The sequence below is a fragment of the Mya arenaria genome, chromosome 5 (genome assembly GCF_026914265.1).
Source record: "Mya arenaria isolate MELC-2E11 chromosome 5, ASM2691426v1".
NCBI classification, from domain to species: Eukaryota; Metazoa; Mollusca; class Bivalvia; order Myida; family Myidae; genus Mya; species Mya arenaria.
The window spans coordinates 56,047,332-56,065,537 of NC_069126.1; the positions used below are offsets into that span (position 1 = coordinate 56,047,332).

General features: G+C 33.9%; 1 protein-coding gene across 1 annotated transcript in view; it reads right to left on the reverse strand.

Moving 5' to 3' along the window:
- LOC128236125 (nephrin-like) overlaps positions 1-18,206 on the reverse strand; it is a 70,217-nt gene that overhangs the window by 10,283 nt on the left and 41,728 nt on the right. The window contains exons 3-13 of the mRNA XM_052950988.1: positions 16,601-16,936; positions 14,425-14,715; positions 13,268-13,579; positions 10,150-10,446; positions 9,740-10,036; positions 7,324-7,605; positions 6,551-6,859; positions 6,024-6,332; positions 3,630-3,935; positions 3,328-3,444; positions 1,439-1,478 (exon numbers count right to left, since the gene is read on the reverse strand). Coding sequence (XP_052806948.1) covers positions 1,439-1,478; positions 3,328-3,444; positions 3,630-3,935; positions 6,024-6,332; positions 6,551-6,859; positions 7,324-7,605; positions 9,740-10,036; positions 10,150-10,446; positions 13,268-13,579; positions 14,425-14,659 — 2,504 coding nt within the window. The 5' untranslated portion in view covers positions 14,660-14,715; positions 16,601-16,936. The remainder of the gene's footprint in view (positions 1-1,438; positions 1,479-3,327; positions 3,445-3,629; positions 3,936-6,023; positions 6,333-6,550; positions 6,860-7,323; positions 7,606-9,739; positions 10,037-10,149; positions 10,447-13,267; positions 13,580-14,424; positions 14,716-16,600; positions 16,937-18,206) is intronic.

The window sequence follows — 18,206 nt, forward strand, 5'->3', positions numbered from 1 at the left end:
CTAAATATGTAGAATAAAACCATTAAAGCTTATTACAGAAGATTACTTCAATACAATTCTCCAATGACAAAAGCGTTCTTACATTAAGCTTTATAAAATGGCAACATACCCAACCTGTTTTTAAAAAGGATGTTACCATAACCAAATCATTATTTTTAAGCCTTAGCTCATTCGCTTCTCAAAAACGCAACACGGGTTCGATTTCACGCCTAGAAACATGCGAGTATAGTTGGCTTTCTCAAAGCGGGGTTTTCTCCGGATTCTCCATACAACAGAATACCACACTCTCGCCTTCGCTTCCCTTCAGTTGTGCGTAGTCTCTTTTTCCCACCTGTAAGTGGTCTTTGCTTCCTTAACAATGTCACGTTAGTGGTCCCTTCTCTACTTACTGCAATACATTAGTGGCCTTTACTTTTCTGTGATGTGCTATGGCTTTATATTCCTATTCTTCGCTTTCCTTAAAGTGGCACATTAGTTGTACTTGCGTTCCTTAAAGTGGTTGTTAGTGATCTTCGTGTTCTTTATAGTGGTAGGTTGGGTGCCTTCGCTTCACTTCGAGTGGTATGTTAGTTGTCTTTGCCTTCCCAATAGTGGTAGGTTACAGATTTGCTTCCTTTATAGTGGCATGTTAATTCATTTGTTTTCCTTATAGTGGTAGGTTAGTGGCCGTCGCGTCATTTCGAGTTGTACGTTAGTGGTATTCGCTTTTGTTATTGTTACACATTATTGGCGTTTGCTCAACCTTAAATTGGTGCTTTACAAACGTTTCCTTACATTAAAATGGCACATCCTTTCTCTCTCAGTGATTGGCAAGAAACGTTCCCTTACGGTCTACCATTAACGACAGTAACTTCTCTTACAGTACGCATTGGTGACTTACTTCCACAACAGTTTGAGATTTGTTGTCATCGATTTCCCTGGGAGAAAGTACTTAGCTATTGTGTTCCATTAAATCATCCACTAGTAGCCTTCGGTTGTCTCAGATATGTTTTTAAAACGAAATTTGAAACAAACATACCAGACAGTGCATTGTTATGAGTACGTCAATGTTTAATTAATAAACGTTACTAGCTCGTGGAGGCAACGCCGCAATCCATATCAGTGATAATGAATGCAAAACAATTAGTTGGTCAAGTATAACAATAACTGATTGAAATTACCAGTGTGTCTTTTCTTTGAGGCTTAGGTAATTAAAATTCCTTTCAATCATGACAAAGATTTGTTGGTGTTTCCGACTTAAACTCCTGTTTCGCTGAGCGTTCTAAGGAGGTAATCCAAACATGTATCAATAAAGATAGTTTGACGCAAGTGCTGTCCATGATACATTGTAACTTATGTATTTGTCCTTTATTAGCCACTAGGTGCATCGCTTTGTCTCGTAACAGAGAATTTATCTAATTATTAGCTTGCATGTTTTTACCGAAACTTATATACTTACTGGCCCTTGGTAAGTGCCTGACGAGATTCACCATTTTTATCTGAAATAAATATGTACTTTTAAGGAATAGCCACGTATTAATCAGTATTTCGGGACGTGTGATAAAGGATGTTGACAAAATCCAAGGTTCAGCATATCTATGTGCACTAATACGTTTTTCTTGTTATATGAAATAAAAACAACAGAATTTCCAAAGCAACTCATTTATGAAAGCTGTACATTGGTTCAGTCCTTTCATATTTTGGTTAATTGTTGAAATACTGCATTTAGCAACAATTCAATACAATGAAACATCTCATAAGGCATTTGTTTGAAGGAATAAATGGTAACGAAAAACTATGATTAGTATTGCTTTCGTGTCATTAATTCTGCTCTAATGAAACATTCAATTATTTTAAGCAATTCGTAGCTAGTGGAAGGGGATCTTAAACATAAGAGGCAATTCAAAAAGTAAAGAAAAATGAAAATGTGAGCTGGCATTTATAAACAATATGTGTTTATACGCACAAAATTAATTATTTTATCAAAATGACCCAACCCAAATTCTTTTTTTCAAAAGGCATTTTAGACGTGATTTTCGCTTAAAGACCGATATTAAAACAGATTTAAAGAACTGCCTGACTGTATATTTTTTTTCTGTTTCTTTCTTGAATAATACTTTTGAAGCAAGAGATAAAATTCAACTGTATTTTTTTGCTTCAAAGCGGCAGTCCATTGATTTCATTATTTTTATTAATTTCTTTAAAAAAATATACTGAATGTGTATTTATTCTGCTGTTTTTTATGAATTCTATTCACTCAGCTTTTGTCAGACGCATTTCAAGATGATGTCTTTTGTGATTTGCCTTTCTATCGTTGTTTTATTTCGACTGGCAATTGACAAAACGCCTTCTAGTTGTTAGAAAATGAGTAGATATTGTTAACATTTACAGGGACATCGGGTGACATATTGGTTATTATGATGGCCAAGTATCATACTCATCAAATTAGTATAGGTGCAAACATCTCTACTGTGTATCGTGGCTGGTATATAATATAAACACATATACATAAATTCTAAACAAAGATCACATGATAAGAAAGTGAACTAGAACAAATACGATCATTTTAATTAGAAAAAAAAATATAATAATAACCAATGATAATTGTCGGATTTGAAAATTAAATTGGTTACTATGCATCAAAATTTATAAAGAATCACCAACGGCTTGATAAAATGACAAGCTTTTTTTGTACATAAATTTATCACATCATTTTTGGAGACGAAGTGCCGTGTGAAAAAATAATCTTAGATTGTTGGGCATTAAATAAGAAAAAAAAATGTTACGAAAAGTTAATGAAGTTCACCAATGTCTCGTTTTATAATTTTTCCTAAACGCGTTTCATATTTTGTAATAAATGGCAACTTAAGACGTATGACATATGAGATTAAGTCGTAAATCAAAAAGTAAAGCAGAGTCATAAAAGTAATTTAAATAGTATTAAAATGATAATAACTAAATTTGTTTTTATTGTGGTAACGCTGCCTTGTTTGTGATTCTTGATTTTGTAGTTGCTTTGAATATTTTTAGATGTAAGAAGGGACGTTTAACAGATTAAATTTCTTATTAAATTAACGGTCACTCCGGTATCGAGGACAAGCATATATCTTATATAGATATTTGTTGTGTGTTGTGTGGTGGTGTTTATTATCAATGTCAGGTTATCGCTAGATTTTGACTGTTTTGATTGTTTCTTTCTATTTTATTGCAGTATTAACGTTTGACAGACGCGACTTCGTCTGTCCGATGTAGCCGGTGCAATGGTTGAAAAGGTTGAGATAAACATTTTTGCTGTGATTTGTGACTTCAAATAATTTAAATATAATTTTAATACATGGTTGTACGTACAAGACATTCTTTTCCGTAAGAAGAGAACAACAACGACGACGAAGAATGCAACGGAAACTGCAGAAATACCACCAGCCAAACCTCCGATCAATGCTGCATTTGGTAGCGGCGGGTCATCTGCAAACAGATGTTTAATTTGACTAATTTGTAACTCAATCGAACCATTGACCTCATTGGTTATAACAAGTTGAGGTAAATGATAAAATATAATGTACTTAACTTCTACCTTCACCTTTGGTCGCTGCAATTTATTATTCAACATATTCATTGAGATGATCGGTATTGATTAGTTGTATACGTACCAACAAGAAGTTCTGTGTCGAATTGGAGTGAATTATTTTGTTTACAATTTCCTTTTTCGTTTCTTGAAAACATAATGACATCATAAGTCGATCCGTCTTTTAATCCCGTTATTGTTACTTCGTAATGTGTCTTCTGTCTCTCGAGCTCATCTTCTGTAAGAACCAAGTAATCTGAACTTCCAATCGCTTTGTACAAAATAACAAATGTTTGCTGAAGTCCACCATTGAATTGACTGTTCCACTCCACAATAGCTGAAGACGAGGTCGTTGCACTAATTGTAACATCGGCTGGACACTGAGGGACATCTGTAAAATAAACTCATTATTTCTACGGGGCTGTATGACTTCAATGAGTAAATTCTAGTTCCGTCAGGTATGCAATTGTGGTTTCTCGACATATATCGAATACAGTTAGAATAAACTACATAGACTTGTGTTTTACTAAGATTCAGACAATTATATAACTACTCGCGGAAGCCGATTGCTTAATTCATAAAAGAGCACATTTTAAGGGGTAAAGTTGACATTTTGATTTTATCAATCCCATTTGCCTGCGAGGTGTAAAAAAAACAAATGAAATTAACTCAAGATATGTCCATGTCTGAGTTATGCTTTATGTGCACTAAACATCTCTTTGTTCTAGATTACTCAAGGTCAATGTTGCTTTATTTAAATTTCGATTAATAAAGGTATGTACTTGCACACGTACCTCATTTAATATAGTTTTTATCATTGTTTTCAAAATGTCATGTTCTTTATACATTTAAGGTTGTAATTGCCATGAATTACTATAATTAGGATATTTAAGATAGTAATTGTTAGATATGCAATGTAGTAGACAGTATCGACGTATGGGTATCGTGCTCATGATCCGATTTTTTTTCAACAATTTCCTGAATTCAAAAAAAAGTGAGGAGCATTATTGCCTTCTATGATAAAAAAGGCTCGAAATAACCGTGTTCGGTCCGTTGTGAATACCTGTATTTTTTATACTGGTACTTTCCCATGAAGATAATAACCTTTTGACAAGTGTTCGAGTCAAAACTTTTTTATCTAAACCGGGTGGTATTATTACAATTAGCACACTTTATGCCTTATTCTACCATGCAAATATTGTATTAATATGCTTGAGAATATACCCGGCAATCATGTTATTGTTTCAACTAGTGATGGATTGTTTCTTCACACCGTCAACTACTCGTTAACGATATAGGAAATATTATCCGTTGGCGAAAATTTCAATTCGTTAATTAATTGTACTATAGTTACTTCCCCTTAATTTAAATCAACATTTGCTCAACCAATCAATAACAAAATGGCAGCCAGTAACTGCACGATGTGGAAAATCAGAAGTAAAACGGCAAAAAAACAAACATTTGGCGACTTCATTTTGTATTTTAATGAAACTAACCGGAGATTCAAACAATATTGATCAAGAATTAGTGCATTGCAACTACCGTGATACCAAATTCCGGATCATAGTCAATATAAAGTACACCACCCACTTTTTAGACCTCCCAAATGATATTGTTAGACTTTATGATATTGCTTAAAAAAGTGATCGTTATTCAGATATACTTTTTATTTTTATATTTACCGCCATACGTGTATGCTAAATCACTCTTGTTGGCGCAATGCCAAGTGGGTTTCGATCCAGAGTACTGGGGAACAAAGCTCTATTGTCCGGCTTTATACTCCCATAAATAAATAACAAATTGTGGAATAAGATAATAACTTTGAATCAGATAAAATCTTCTGTTTAAGTATAGATCTTAGAAGTGGACTATGATAAATGATGTGTTATTTAGTTTTTTTAGAGATGTACATTGTATACAGTTATAGTTTCCTTTCTGTGCTAATAACCTGATTATCCGTGGGATTTTTCAGTGCGAAGTTCCTCCGATTATTCGACAAAAGATTTAAAGACTGAAGCTTACCATGCGTTTTCCAGCAAGGGGATCACACTGATACCCATGCTAGTTATTGAACGTTGTCCTTGACAACACGGTTTAAACAGTGTTTTCACTCATAACGTCTGTGAATCAAATAATTAACATCGGGCTTATGTACAGTTAGCGTATTTACATGGCAGTTTTTACCAATTTTTTAGAAAAAAATAAAATAATTTTGTTTTTTACACAATATATCATTAAGCTTTATAAGGCTCTCAATATTTCATAGGATATATAAACTGTTGCACGTTAAATAATGCATCTATTTCAGATATTTGTATAATAAGGTACGCCTAGTCGACGAAAAGATGTAGATAACAGGAAGGAAGTAATACGATTTTCTTTCAGCTTAAGCTTTAACTCTTTCTAAGAATGTGGTAAGAACTGGCTTGAGGATGATTTTTATTTTAAGTTATCATTCATTTAAACATAGTTGAACTACCTTGAGATCTTAAGTTGAATAATTTGTTGAAGTCTGGAATTATTCCATTGGACACCGTTAGCAGATAGGTTGAAAAATCTTCTTGCTCAATAGCATTGATGGTGAATGTTGTAGAAACACCGGCATTGTTGATGGTGTATTTGTCACTGTTGTGAACTTTAGAATACGTTGTACCATTCCATTTGTGCCATACATATCCCTCTTTGTTTGGAACAGGATATGCAACTACATCAAAGGAAAACGTTGCATTGCCACCAGCAGCCCCTGTAATGTTGCTTTCCCATTGACCTCCTGATGCTCTTGGTGAACCTTGGAAAACAAACATTATTGATGTGCCTTAAATAAAACAAACACCTTCGGCCATGTTCGTAGAAAAAAATCAAACTTTTTTGATAAATACTTTATAAGTTCAGACATACTTAAATCCTACAAAGACATAATTTTAACGTGTGATCTATTTTATATGTCTTATTATTGTTTCAATGATAATCATAATAGACATTTCATGTAAAGTATTGGTTTCTTACATCGAACATACACGTCAATTTGTTTCCTTGGTGCTGTCTCAATCTCTGTGTAGTTGTTATACCCAAAACAATAATAACTTGCTGTATCAAGACAGCCAGCTTGTTGAACATCAAATGCCAAATGAAGAAACCCGTCGTTCTTTTTTAGAGTAGTGTTGTTCAGTAGCCTGTCCGATCTTCCAAACACAATGGTGGAGTTTGGGTTACTGTCAACTTCACAGAAGAAGTTAAGAGTTGCGTTTTCGTCAACAGTAACATTATTCGCGTCGGAATAACTGGTTAAACCAAACTTGGACACAGAAGTTTTGTCTGCAGAACACAAACACATATGCATATAAACGTTTTTCAAAATGGCACAAACAATATGTCTTCGTTATTCTTGCTTGTCATTCGGTATGTAATTTAAAAGCAAGATAGTACTGGTTGTTTCATTCTGTTTCTCAAATTATAGTAAGGTAGACAATTTACAATAATACATGTACTATACAGAAACTTAAAAAATATGTTTGTATGCGTGACATTTGTAATTATACATTTCTTAATTTGCATTTCCAAAATGTATTATCACTCGGAGCAAGGTTGCGTGTCACAAATGCAATTAATATATTTAATATAACTTAACACTTTTAAGAAAAAGATGTTTGGCTGTTTTGAGCCGTAATTTGTTTGAGGTATGTGATATCAGACGGACTACGACGAATGATACTTTGTTTCATTCCACAGCATCGTACCTCAATCACGTTCTAGTGTTAGCTCATAATATAAACACTTACACCATACGTTAACCTGAAAAATTTCTGTATCCTCTCCAACGATTTCATTCAGTTGTCCCGTTGGCTGCATGATGTTACGAACTGTGCAATTGTACATACCAGCATCGGTTCTCTTTAGCGATGGAATGAAATGTGTTCCATCGGTCCAGGTAATCCGGTCGTTTAACCGAGCAATTACGACTGTTGTTTCTATAGGGTTACCTGGCTCGTATTCACATTTCAGAGTTATGTTTTCACCTTCCAGGGCGTTAAGCCGGGACAGTTGATGCAACCGTGGCGAATCTAGTGTATAAACATGACATTATTACTTAACGATTATATGTTTAAGGAATAAGGTTCATCGGTTTATATAAATAGTGACTGTTTATATTCACTCAATATTTGCAAAACCTTTTTGGTATAATGCAACTGCGAGGCTGACAAAAACGTTTTAAAGTTAAAGATGCACTCTTACTCCCAAATTAGATTTACCACAATTAATACAATTGTTTAACTATATCAAAAGTGATAAATAAACGTCAATAACAATGGTTCTTATGAAGGATACCGCGTTTAATTTGAAAGAAAGGTGCAGAAAACACAGTATTCTAACGTATGCGACGATAGTAAATCACTGTAAATATTTAAGCATTCACCAATCATTCATTATTTTTGCGTTTTCAGCTATGAAATAACATGGTTACAATCTTGTTAGCAGAAATTAATATGTTTCCATAAATGCATTATTAGTAGTTAAAGGTTTATCACTCAAAAATTAGGTTTGTTACAGTGTATGTATTGATTTAGAATAAAAGTGTCACTTTAAACTTAATATAAAAAAGGCTGTTTGAACAGCAGAGATGTCAGCATCATTATCGGTACTCGTTTCATCAACGTGATATTAATTTTACCGCAATCAAAAACCATTATAAGCTCGGTTTGTGTAGCCTCAATGACAGTCCAAAGATACAGCTTAATTGGAAAATTATAGTAATTTCAATGTTCAAAACATTCATCGCAGGATCGCGAAAGGTGTGTTAATTTGATGGCAATGACCTGCTTTAATACAAATATCATGTGTACTGATAACCTAATGCAACATATATCACTTGTTTAGAATGGCGTTACATTTACGTCAAAGCAAACTTGTGTTACAAACAAATGTCCTGTAGTACAAACATATAATATTCAATATGTATGAACATTCTAAGTTATTATTATTCAATGTTCAATGCTTAAATAGAATAATTTAATTCAAAGTTCAAGTTCATATTTTATTGTAGAAATCCCTCCGGCACATACAAAATTAATCAGTAAAACGAATAACTGATTGGTTCCTTAACTGATTGATTGATTGATTGATTGATTTATTTATTTATTGATTGATTGATTGATTAATTGATTCCTTAATTGATTAATTAATTGATTGATTGATGATTAAATAGTTGAAATGGCTGATTTTTTTATTCATTTATTGCAATTTATTTAAAATATATAATGTTTGTTTGTTTATTTATAAATGTTTTTTATAAGATTTTATAAAAGTGTATAAAACCAAGTACTACCGTTCGTCTGCTAATACATGTTCAAGTGTAGGATACTTAGGTTGACCCTGTTGTTTCTATTGTGTTATTGTAAAAAGAAAAAACCAATATAATGACACCTTTATCATGACCCGATATTCTCCGTTTTTGTATAGATCTGTAGTTTAAAAAGAAAAGAATTTAATCCTATCATTTACTTGAAAAAGAACAGTACATATTGTCCCAAATTTTTAATGTAGAAAACAAACACCACATGGTGAACCTGTTGAAACAAATATTGGGTTGTTTAATATTCGTCTTCGCTTTTGTTTGGGCGAATCACGAGAGTGACGATTTACTGAAAATAACCATTTTAGATTAAAGTGGAACATCTCGGGAGATAAACACTTCACATTGGGAGTTTGGAGAAAACGCGTCATCGGTATTACAACAAATTACAGTGTACCAAACATCTTTATAATCTGAGAGAAAGTTTGATTCCTTTGTTTAATAATATCCAGATTAGATTTCGAGATAGATAAATTTCTCTCATAAATGAAAAAAGTCATTGCTTACTTTGTATTGATTATATTAATACAATGTGTTGTTCTCAATGTATTCATTGTGTAGGAATGAAAATGTAGATTGTTCGTATATATGCTAGTGCACTCAGATGAACGATGAAAGGCAAGTAAGGTCTCGTGTTCGTTAATCTAAAGGATATATAGCATTACATTTATCGTCATCACGTTATTGCACTGAATAATCACATTGTGTATGATTATTTGTTTGCGATTTAATATTAATTGAAAATCAAATGTACCATGTGCTACTAAAGAAAAGACATGATGTTTACTCTAAGAACTAGAAGAACTGTCGACTCACAGGCAAACAGAAATACAGAATATACATACAGAGAATGTTGAGTGTAAAATTTGCAGACGACAATCCTTCCAGAGGCTGGTCCATATGCGTCATTGTATTTCTAGCCGTACACGACAAATTACCCTTCTCCGATCTGCTTATATTATTGCGGAGAAGAACACTTCCAGTCTGCGATATGTTCGATCCTGTCCAGGAAAATGCTGATGATGGGTTGCTTTGACTTTCGCAAAATAATAATAAAGTTGCTCTTTCCATAATGTTGAACTTCGATAAAACTATGTCACCATTTTCTATTGTGTGTCGTACAGTGACAGACTCGGGTGGATCTGAATTTAAACAATAAATCTGACGTTATGCACTGTGACTGCATAAGCACGTATACATACTACTTGCAGAGCAGTAACTTTCTATAAAATGATTTCAGATCAATTGAACTTACAATTGATATACACGGCTATAGAAGCTGACGAGGATGGGGTCTGCGCAATTCCGACGGACGGTTTCAGCACATTGTGGGCTGTACAAGTCCCTGACGTGTTTGTCTTTGTGTTAATGGTATCCTGTAGAATCTGTGTTTGGTATGTTCTGGAGTCGACTGTCCAACTGTAATTAGCGGTTGGATGCGCTGTCGCCGTGCACGCCAACTCAAACTGCCTGTTAATCACAACCGTGATCTGGTCCGTTATCACTTCTCCATTCAATGTGTTCATTCGTATTTCTGGTGTGGACGGGGCGTCTACAAGGCATGCAGTATACATAAATGAACATGCGATAGTATAGTATAAGTGGAGAAATGAAACATTACGGCTGCAGAGTGATGGACTTTTATAAACGTTTGATATGATATATAAAATGGTTTGCAACTGTTTGAAATGAAAGAATATCGTATATAATGCAGCATTTAAATTTCCCATAGTAACCTAGATCTTGACAAGTTCCGAACTAATAAAACATTTCATCAAGGGCAGACTGAACCAGACATATTGCAAGAATATAGCCTCTAGAGTGTTGGGTGGAACTGTTTCAAATCAAAGAATGTCATATACTGTGTAGCTTTCAGATTTGAACTAGTCAACATGATTTTAAACTCACATTTACCCAGCTTCAAACAAATAAAATATTTCATCAAGGCCGAATTGGCCAAAAAATATTGCAGAAATATAGCCTCTAGGGTGTTTCTAGAAGGTTTATTTAAGAGTTGACCAAGTGATCTATTTTTTGACCTCATGTGACATAGTTTCAAACTTAGCAAATATTTCATCGCGGTAAATTAAGTATCATGGAGAATGGAGCGGATATATTGTCTTTGTTTGTACACTAGTTTTCATTAAAAGTTCGATTATGATCTTGTGTTTGACCCCATGTGACACACTTTTAAAATCTACCTAGATTACATAAAGGGGCACATTCTGACCACAGTTCGAATAATGCTTGACTCAACTATTTCAATACTTGGTTTCGGACATGCCTATTGGAAGATTTGACCTAGTGACCCAGTTTCTGACCTCATGCAACCAAGTTTCAAATAGTTATTGGCTTTATCGAAGAAAAAATTCTGATTAAGTTTTATTAACATTGCCTCTAGTATGTTTCTAACATCTTTTAAAAGATTTGACCTAGTGACCTTGTTTTTGACACCATATGACCTAGTTTCAAATTAATCCTAGAGTTGATCGAGGAACACAGTCTGATAAATTTGCATGAATATTGGACCCAATATAATGTCTTTTGTGTGTTCCAAATTATAACCCGTTGATTGGTTTTCTAAGATTTGACATAGAGGCCTATTTTTGGACACATCGTGAAATAACTTTCAAATTAATGCTCGAGATAAGAAAAAAATATGTAAAGTTGGACCAAATATTATAGGCCTAGTTAAATCCTTCTATAAGTGACCCCCCCCCCCCCTGAAATATGAAAAAAAAATGAACGGAAGGTCGGACGGACGAAATGACGTACAAACGGACAACGCCTATTAAATATTCCTTACCGAAAGCTCGGTTTACTTGAGAAGAAAAACGAATAAAGTAAAACATACTCTTTTTTGATTAAATACTAAAAACTTTAGACACATATTTCACCTTTATAAAATAACCGCTTTATTCTGATGGTTTGAAAATTTCAAGCAAAAAATGCCATTGAATGATGATTGGCTGCTAAATAATCTCATTTGATCAGTTTGCATTTAATTAAACAAAGAACGGTACTATTTGCGTCATACATGCGAAGATTGTAAGGAGACAAAATACATTTTATGTCATATTTAATCATACTTTAAGTTAAATAATTTTAAGGTTTCATCTTAAAACCTGGTAAGAAAAATCTTATTCATTACCATGTTTACATCAATAGTTGCCATTAATGCCTTAAAAATGAGCCAATTTAGTATGAACAAATAAATGAAGACAAGAAATATGTGTCAACCATAATTCCCCAATTAGCATAAGAAAGATGAATTAATGTGTTTTAAGAAAAAATGCCTCGAGTATTAATGGTTGCACAAAACGTTGATGAAGGCGAAGAGAAATATTGCTAACTTAGAACAGCAGTTTCATAAAAATGTTGACTGTGCCCTTGACATTTGATCAACTGAAAAAAAAAATAAGAATCAAACACTAGTCAAGGGAAACCTAGCACTGGTTTTTCATAGACCTTGGTCGTGCCGTTGTCAAATTTTTATATGGTCGATGTTTTCTTAGACTTTTCACCGTGACCTTAACCTTTACCCTATTGACCGCTCCCCGCAAAACAAACTTAATGTCAATCTAAAGTTAACTTTGTGTTTGATGTGTATCGTGTTTATGAATAACACCTTAATTATTCACACGTTTTTCTGGGTGATACCCTACGACATCACCCTACATAAAATTATATTTCATCAATACACTATATCTTAAACCTTCATGTAAAGGTTTCAGATTGTTATTTTTTCCCGTCCTGCTTCCGAATTGTTCAATCTTTGATCGCACAAAGTTACGAAATCCAAAGAAGCCTGTTTTCAGAAATTGTATATTTTGTACAAATATAACGGTAAATTACTATGTTCTTTAAATATTTGACGTTTCCGTCTTATGGTAAATTTTCAAACCGGTGACATTAAACAAATTTGCACGCGCTCATTTATTTATTATAATTAATGGTTTTTAAAAGAAGTAAGAGTGAATTTCCAACATAATATTCAAGTGCTTCTGATATCTATTTAATGAGGCTACAATCTGCATAAGCAGGACGTGTTCTGATAATATTTGAATAAATATTTTATTTCTAGCTAAAATCCTCTAATATCTATGCAATTTCATATTAACTTCCCAATTACAATAAAGCTGTTAAAAAACTTGAATGCTCTGCAAAACCATTCATACAACTATAACACGAGCGCTGCGGCCGTTGTTTTTAAGAGACATTACTCGCCCTATATTAACGCCAGAGATATCAGCCTTGCTTTAAATTTGTGTATTGTATCTGACAAGCCTCATATAAACAGCTGACGCCAATGGCACCACAAAAAGTGACACCAATTACTGAAAATCCGAATATGTTTCTTTATAGAAACTTACATAGTACATTCATGGTGACATAAGAAGACACCTCTGTTGTAACTGGAGTTTTGCTGGTATTCGAAGGTGTCATCGTTGTTGAAACGATACATTTGTAACTGCCTCCGTCCTGAATTCTTATACCGCCGGTCCAGCTTAAAACCGAGTTGGAACTAACAATGGTACTTCCTTTTGTCCAAGTAAAATTATTATTGGATGGATTAGGTTTTCCAAAACTGTGACACGTCACCGTCTGGGCACTGTCTATAATCATGCTAATCACGACGCCCACTGGTGTACCGTTCACTTTGAATTCCGGTGTTGAAGGGGGATCTGTGAAGAAATATGGGTTTAAATACTTCATACTGTAACACAAATTTAAAAATCAATAGGTTGTAAATATAATGATTTTGTGGATAGGATAACTTATTATTCTCTTAGAAGGTCCAGCTGACATTGAAACCCGTTTGTTTGTTTTGGTCTGAAAGGCATTTTATTTAACGATTTATACTCCATATTCAAATACTCATATACCGCATTGAGTACATACAAAACTATTAAAATGTACTAAGATAATTTAAGCATCATTGTACAAATAATATCTGCACTTTTAAATCTTAGAGAAAGGCCAAGATATGTATACATTTTGTATTGATAAATAATGTGTAAAGCTGTTTTCTGATTTATCACGCTCTTTTTCTGAGTAATGTTTCGATTGATAGATATTTTCAAAAACATACCTAAGCGTCATAAACAAACCAAGGAAGGCCGATAAAATGTGTGTTTGATATACGATTGCATAGGAAGGAGAGAATAGTTTAAATATACAAATGTATAAACCAGTATAATCAGGGACAAACTAATGCTACTATCGAGTATAGTGGGCGCAAGTTGAGTTGTACCTTTATATGCTATGCATATATATATTTTCTGTTACGTCAGTAAGGATAACCATTACTAGGTTGTAAACAGTTGAAAACGTCAGGGCTTTTGACTTTGTAAGCGCCACAATAATATCATGGTATGCCATTGACGTGTTTCATTTTTGGTTAACTGACATTTTGACACGGACTAATAACTGTTCAGAAAACAACATTCGCATTAAGGTAGCTTGTCCAGCGCAAAAGTAAATTTAAGACATCAGTAACTCTACAGGCACGTCATTCAGTTATACCTACACATAATATTGATGCCCAATGTAGCCTGTTGCAACGGTCCCGCCTCATGCGTGGCAGTACACGTACACGTGTTGTCTTGGTTACGCCGCGCTGTGAACTGTACAGAACGACTGACTGAACCGTTGTTTATGTTAAGGTTTGACTCGGTGCCACTGTAACAGCTCCACGCAAGGCTGGCAAGAGGATTTCCGCCAGTACTCCTACATGTCAAACGTTCGGTGCTATTCTCTATCATCTGGTAGTCCGTTATTGTGTTGAAGTCGTCAATCACTGGTGGATTAGGTGGAGGATCTTCAATAAAATAGCAAGTTGTAAGTTATCTCAAATTGAATAGAATACATTTGAAAATAGACTGACTTTTGCTTTGAACAATTTTCAGTCGTAGTTCATTTAAAAACAAAATGTTTTCCTCGTTATAGTGTTTAATTGTTTTAGAATCGTGTTAGAAAAAGAAGAAGTGTTATCAGAACCCGAAACACAACATAGGTATACATAGATAGCATGATTATACTTGAGTTTACCTGAATTTGAATAATTTATGTGAGCTACTTAGGGCGATTTAGAAATACCTCTGCATCACGGCACCCCGAGGAAAAATGTTTATACCCGTTGTTTCCCTATTTAAATTACGAAAACTTCAAAAGAACTGAAATAACTTGCAAATATCTCGTTTAGAAAAAAAGTCTAATCAGACGATACATACAGTCACCTTGTAAAAATGGGCGAACTATCGATGAAATGTAAATTACAGTTTTAATTAGATTAAAATGGGAATGAAAACAAGATCTTGATGAAAGCTAAATTTTTGATTTTGGTTATCTTGTCATATATGTTGAAATTTTGAAGATATATTTTAATGCTATAAGTGCACTGCAAATGATCGAATAATTGTATAAAAATAACAAAAAAAAAACGACCACAGTCTTTACTGATCATTTCTTTTTCATCTCTTATTCTTATATCGTATTGTAAATAGTTGCGTTTATAAACAAAATGAGTGAACATATCAAAATATAACAGAATGAAATTTGGCTCCCAAATGGAAGTATCTTTGAACGGAGAGAGCAATTTGAAGTTGTTTGAATGTTAAACGTCAAGAGGGGTGACAAGGCAAATATGGCATTTTTGAATAAGATGATGCTCACGTATCACAAATAGTTTCTTTGAATTATTTTATATAGTTTTATATACATCTTTGTTCATGTACCATACATTGACCGCTGAATAATTGAAGACAATATATACCAGAATTCGCTCAATGTCGACCAAACTCGGCCAATATCAACAAAACTCCCCTAATATGAGTTTCCTCCGTTCTGATTGGCTACAAAACTCGCCTAATATAGCATTTGAGAAATGGGCCATTTTCATTGGCTGTCGAAACTCGCCTAATATGAGAAATATGCTGGAAATTGCTTTTTAAAGGTTTTAATTTTGTTTTCCGTTTACCGACTTTTAAAAAAAATTGTGCTTCGTATAACTTTATTTGGAATACTTGAACCTATTGAATGATTGAACCACTTTTTACGGTTTGATATAACAGTTGTATTTAACCCGTTGGTGGATTTTACGACTACAGTATTAGGATTTTGTACTCCGACAAAATGGACGACGAAGGTAAAAACATTTGACGTTTTGGCAAACGATTTACAAAATAAGACGAAAGGACATGCTTTCTTACAATGTACAGTGCTTTATTCATAAGTATGTACAATGTCACTATAAGGATGCATGTCAAAATCCTCAAAGTCAAGTCTAGAAAAGCAGACACCATGAATGAATAAGGGATAAATACGGCTTCAATGTGAACTAAAGGTAAGTTATAAGACTGTTTTTAACCAAAACGGTAATAGTTAATTATTTAAATACTTATTAATACTTATTAATTAGGTGATTTCATATTGGCCCAGTTATTTAACCTCGGACAAATGACTAGGCCAATATGAAATCACCTAATTAATAACATTATATGTGTTTAAAGTATGTTTCTGTAAGTCACTCAGACTGTGTACAACTTCTCATCGTCATCCGCTCAAAGTAAAAGCAACGTCAATACGGCACTTAGATTCCGCCTTAACTAAGTTTATGAAGATGACAACATGTCAAATATCGATGTGATAACTTAAACAAATTCTATTCATATTTTTTATAGTTGATTATTCAACAAAATGCTTACATCTTACGTCTAGAAGCTTCGTTCCTGACAGTTTCCACTGAGAGTTGATGTTACTTGCCGCACAGCAAATCCAGAGATTATTATCCAAACTGGATGCTGTGAATAACAGTGAACTTTCCACCTGTATAAGACCATTGCTTTCAGACGGTGAACTGGATGTGGAGTTTATTATCTTGAGGCCATTCCTGGTACAGCTGCTACTAGACGTCTTATACCACTCCACCGTTGGTTGGGGAAGACCCCCGGATGTATGACACGTGAAATTCTTCGATGAGCCCGCGTTGACAGTGGCATTTGCAGCTATCGGTGATGTCAAAACTACTGTTGATATTGGCACTAAAATTAAAGATAATAACTTTCTTTATCTGAGAAGCGCGATGTTTCGTTAAACGTGAATGTGTGTACGCATATATATATATATATATATATATATATATATATATATATATATATATATATATATATATATATATATATAGTAATTATCGGCAATGCCATGAATAAATGATTGAATGTTCATTCGTTCTAAACGGAGGAAGCACTGGTACCAATGAATAACAAATGTTGATATCAATGGGTACAAATTTCCATTCATGCTTTGAACCAATGAAAAAAGAAATACACTTATAATTCAATTTATTGATAACCTTTTAATCATGCTCGCATGTCAAGTACAGCATTTTGCTTATGCTAAAAACACGCATGGTTGTTCCGTTCATATTTCGACGTCATCCATTTCTATCACTCAAAATTTTTAAATGTTTATGTAATATTTCAGGCTTACAGAACGAATCTTTGTGCAAGAGTACCATATCAGAAAAGCATGAAATCAAAATGTTGACAGATGTCGTAAGATGATAACAAAATGAATTTTGGTTTCTTGTCTAAGGAGCTAAAGTATTCTACTATAATAGAACAACAGTGGATTGCTATTACCTTATGAATATTGTCATACTAAACCATGGTGGTATTGCATCACGTTGTCACTCTGTTTCTTTCCCGCAGGAAGAACATGCAAAGGTTTTCCGTAGAGTGCCACATGATAAGTTGTAAGGTCAAAGATTGAAGCAGCTCTAAGATGGGTAAAATTATATAACACTGCATATAATGATAAGGTTATTTCTTAAGAGAGATTATAACGCCAAGATGTCCAAGAAGGTGGTGAAATGTATGAAATGAATGATAATGACCCTGCCCCTTTATGTCAGAATCGGTGGTGCTTGAAATAGAGCTACTGGTATTCCTTTGCATGAGGATGCTACAAACGTTCAAGATTAATAAAGATTCCGCATGTGACAGACTACACAGGCTATGGTTCAAGATCACGAGTGTTTACAAACATCGCAACATGTTTAATAGATTTAGTTCCTGTTGATATTAACGAATAAAGTGTTCAGACTGCACCGGTAAAGAGAGAATGCATTTCTGTTGTAAGTACGATGTTGTCATTCACCACAGAAATGGAACTAACTATCGTTCAATGCTACACATCTTTCAACGTTTGCGGGTGGGGTAAGTGCACGTACAGATTTGTTGGCCGATTCCCTTTGCCAGTGGCATTATCATGCAGATTGATGGAACTTTCTGGGCGAGTAATTGTTGTGGT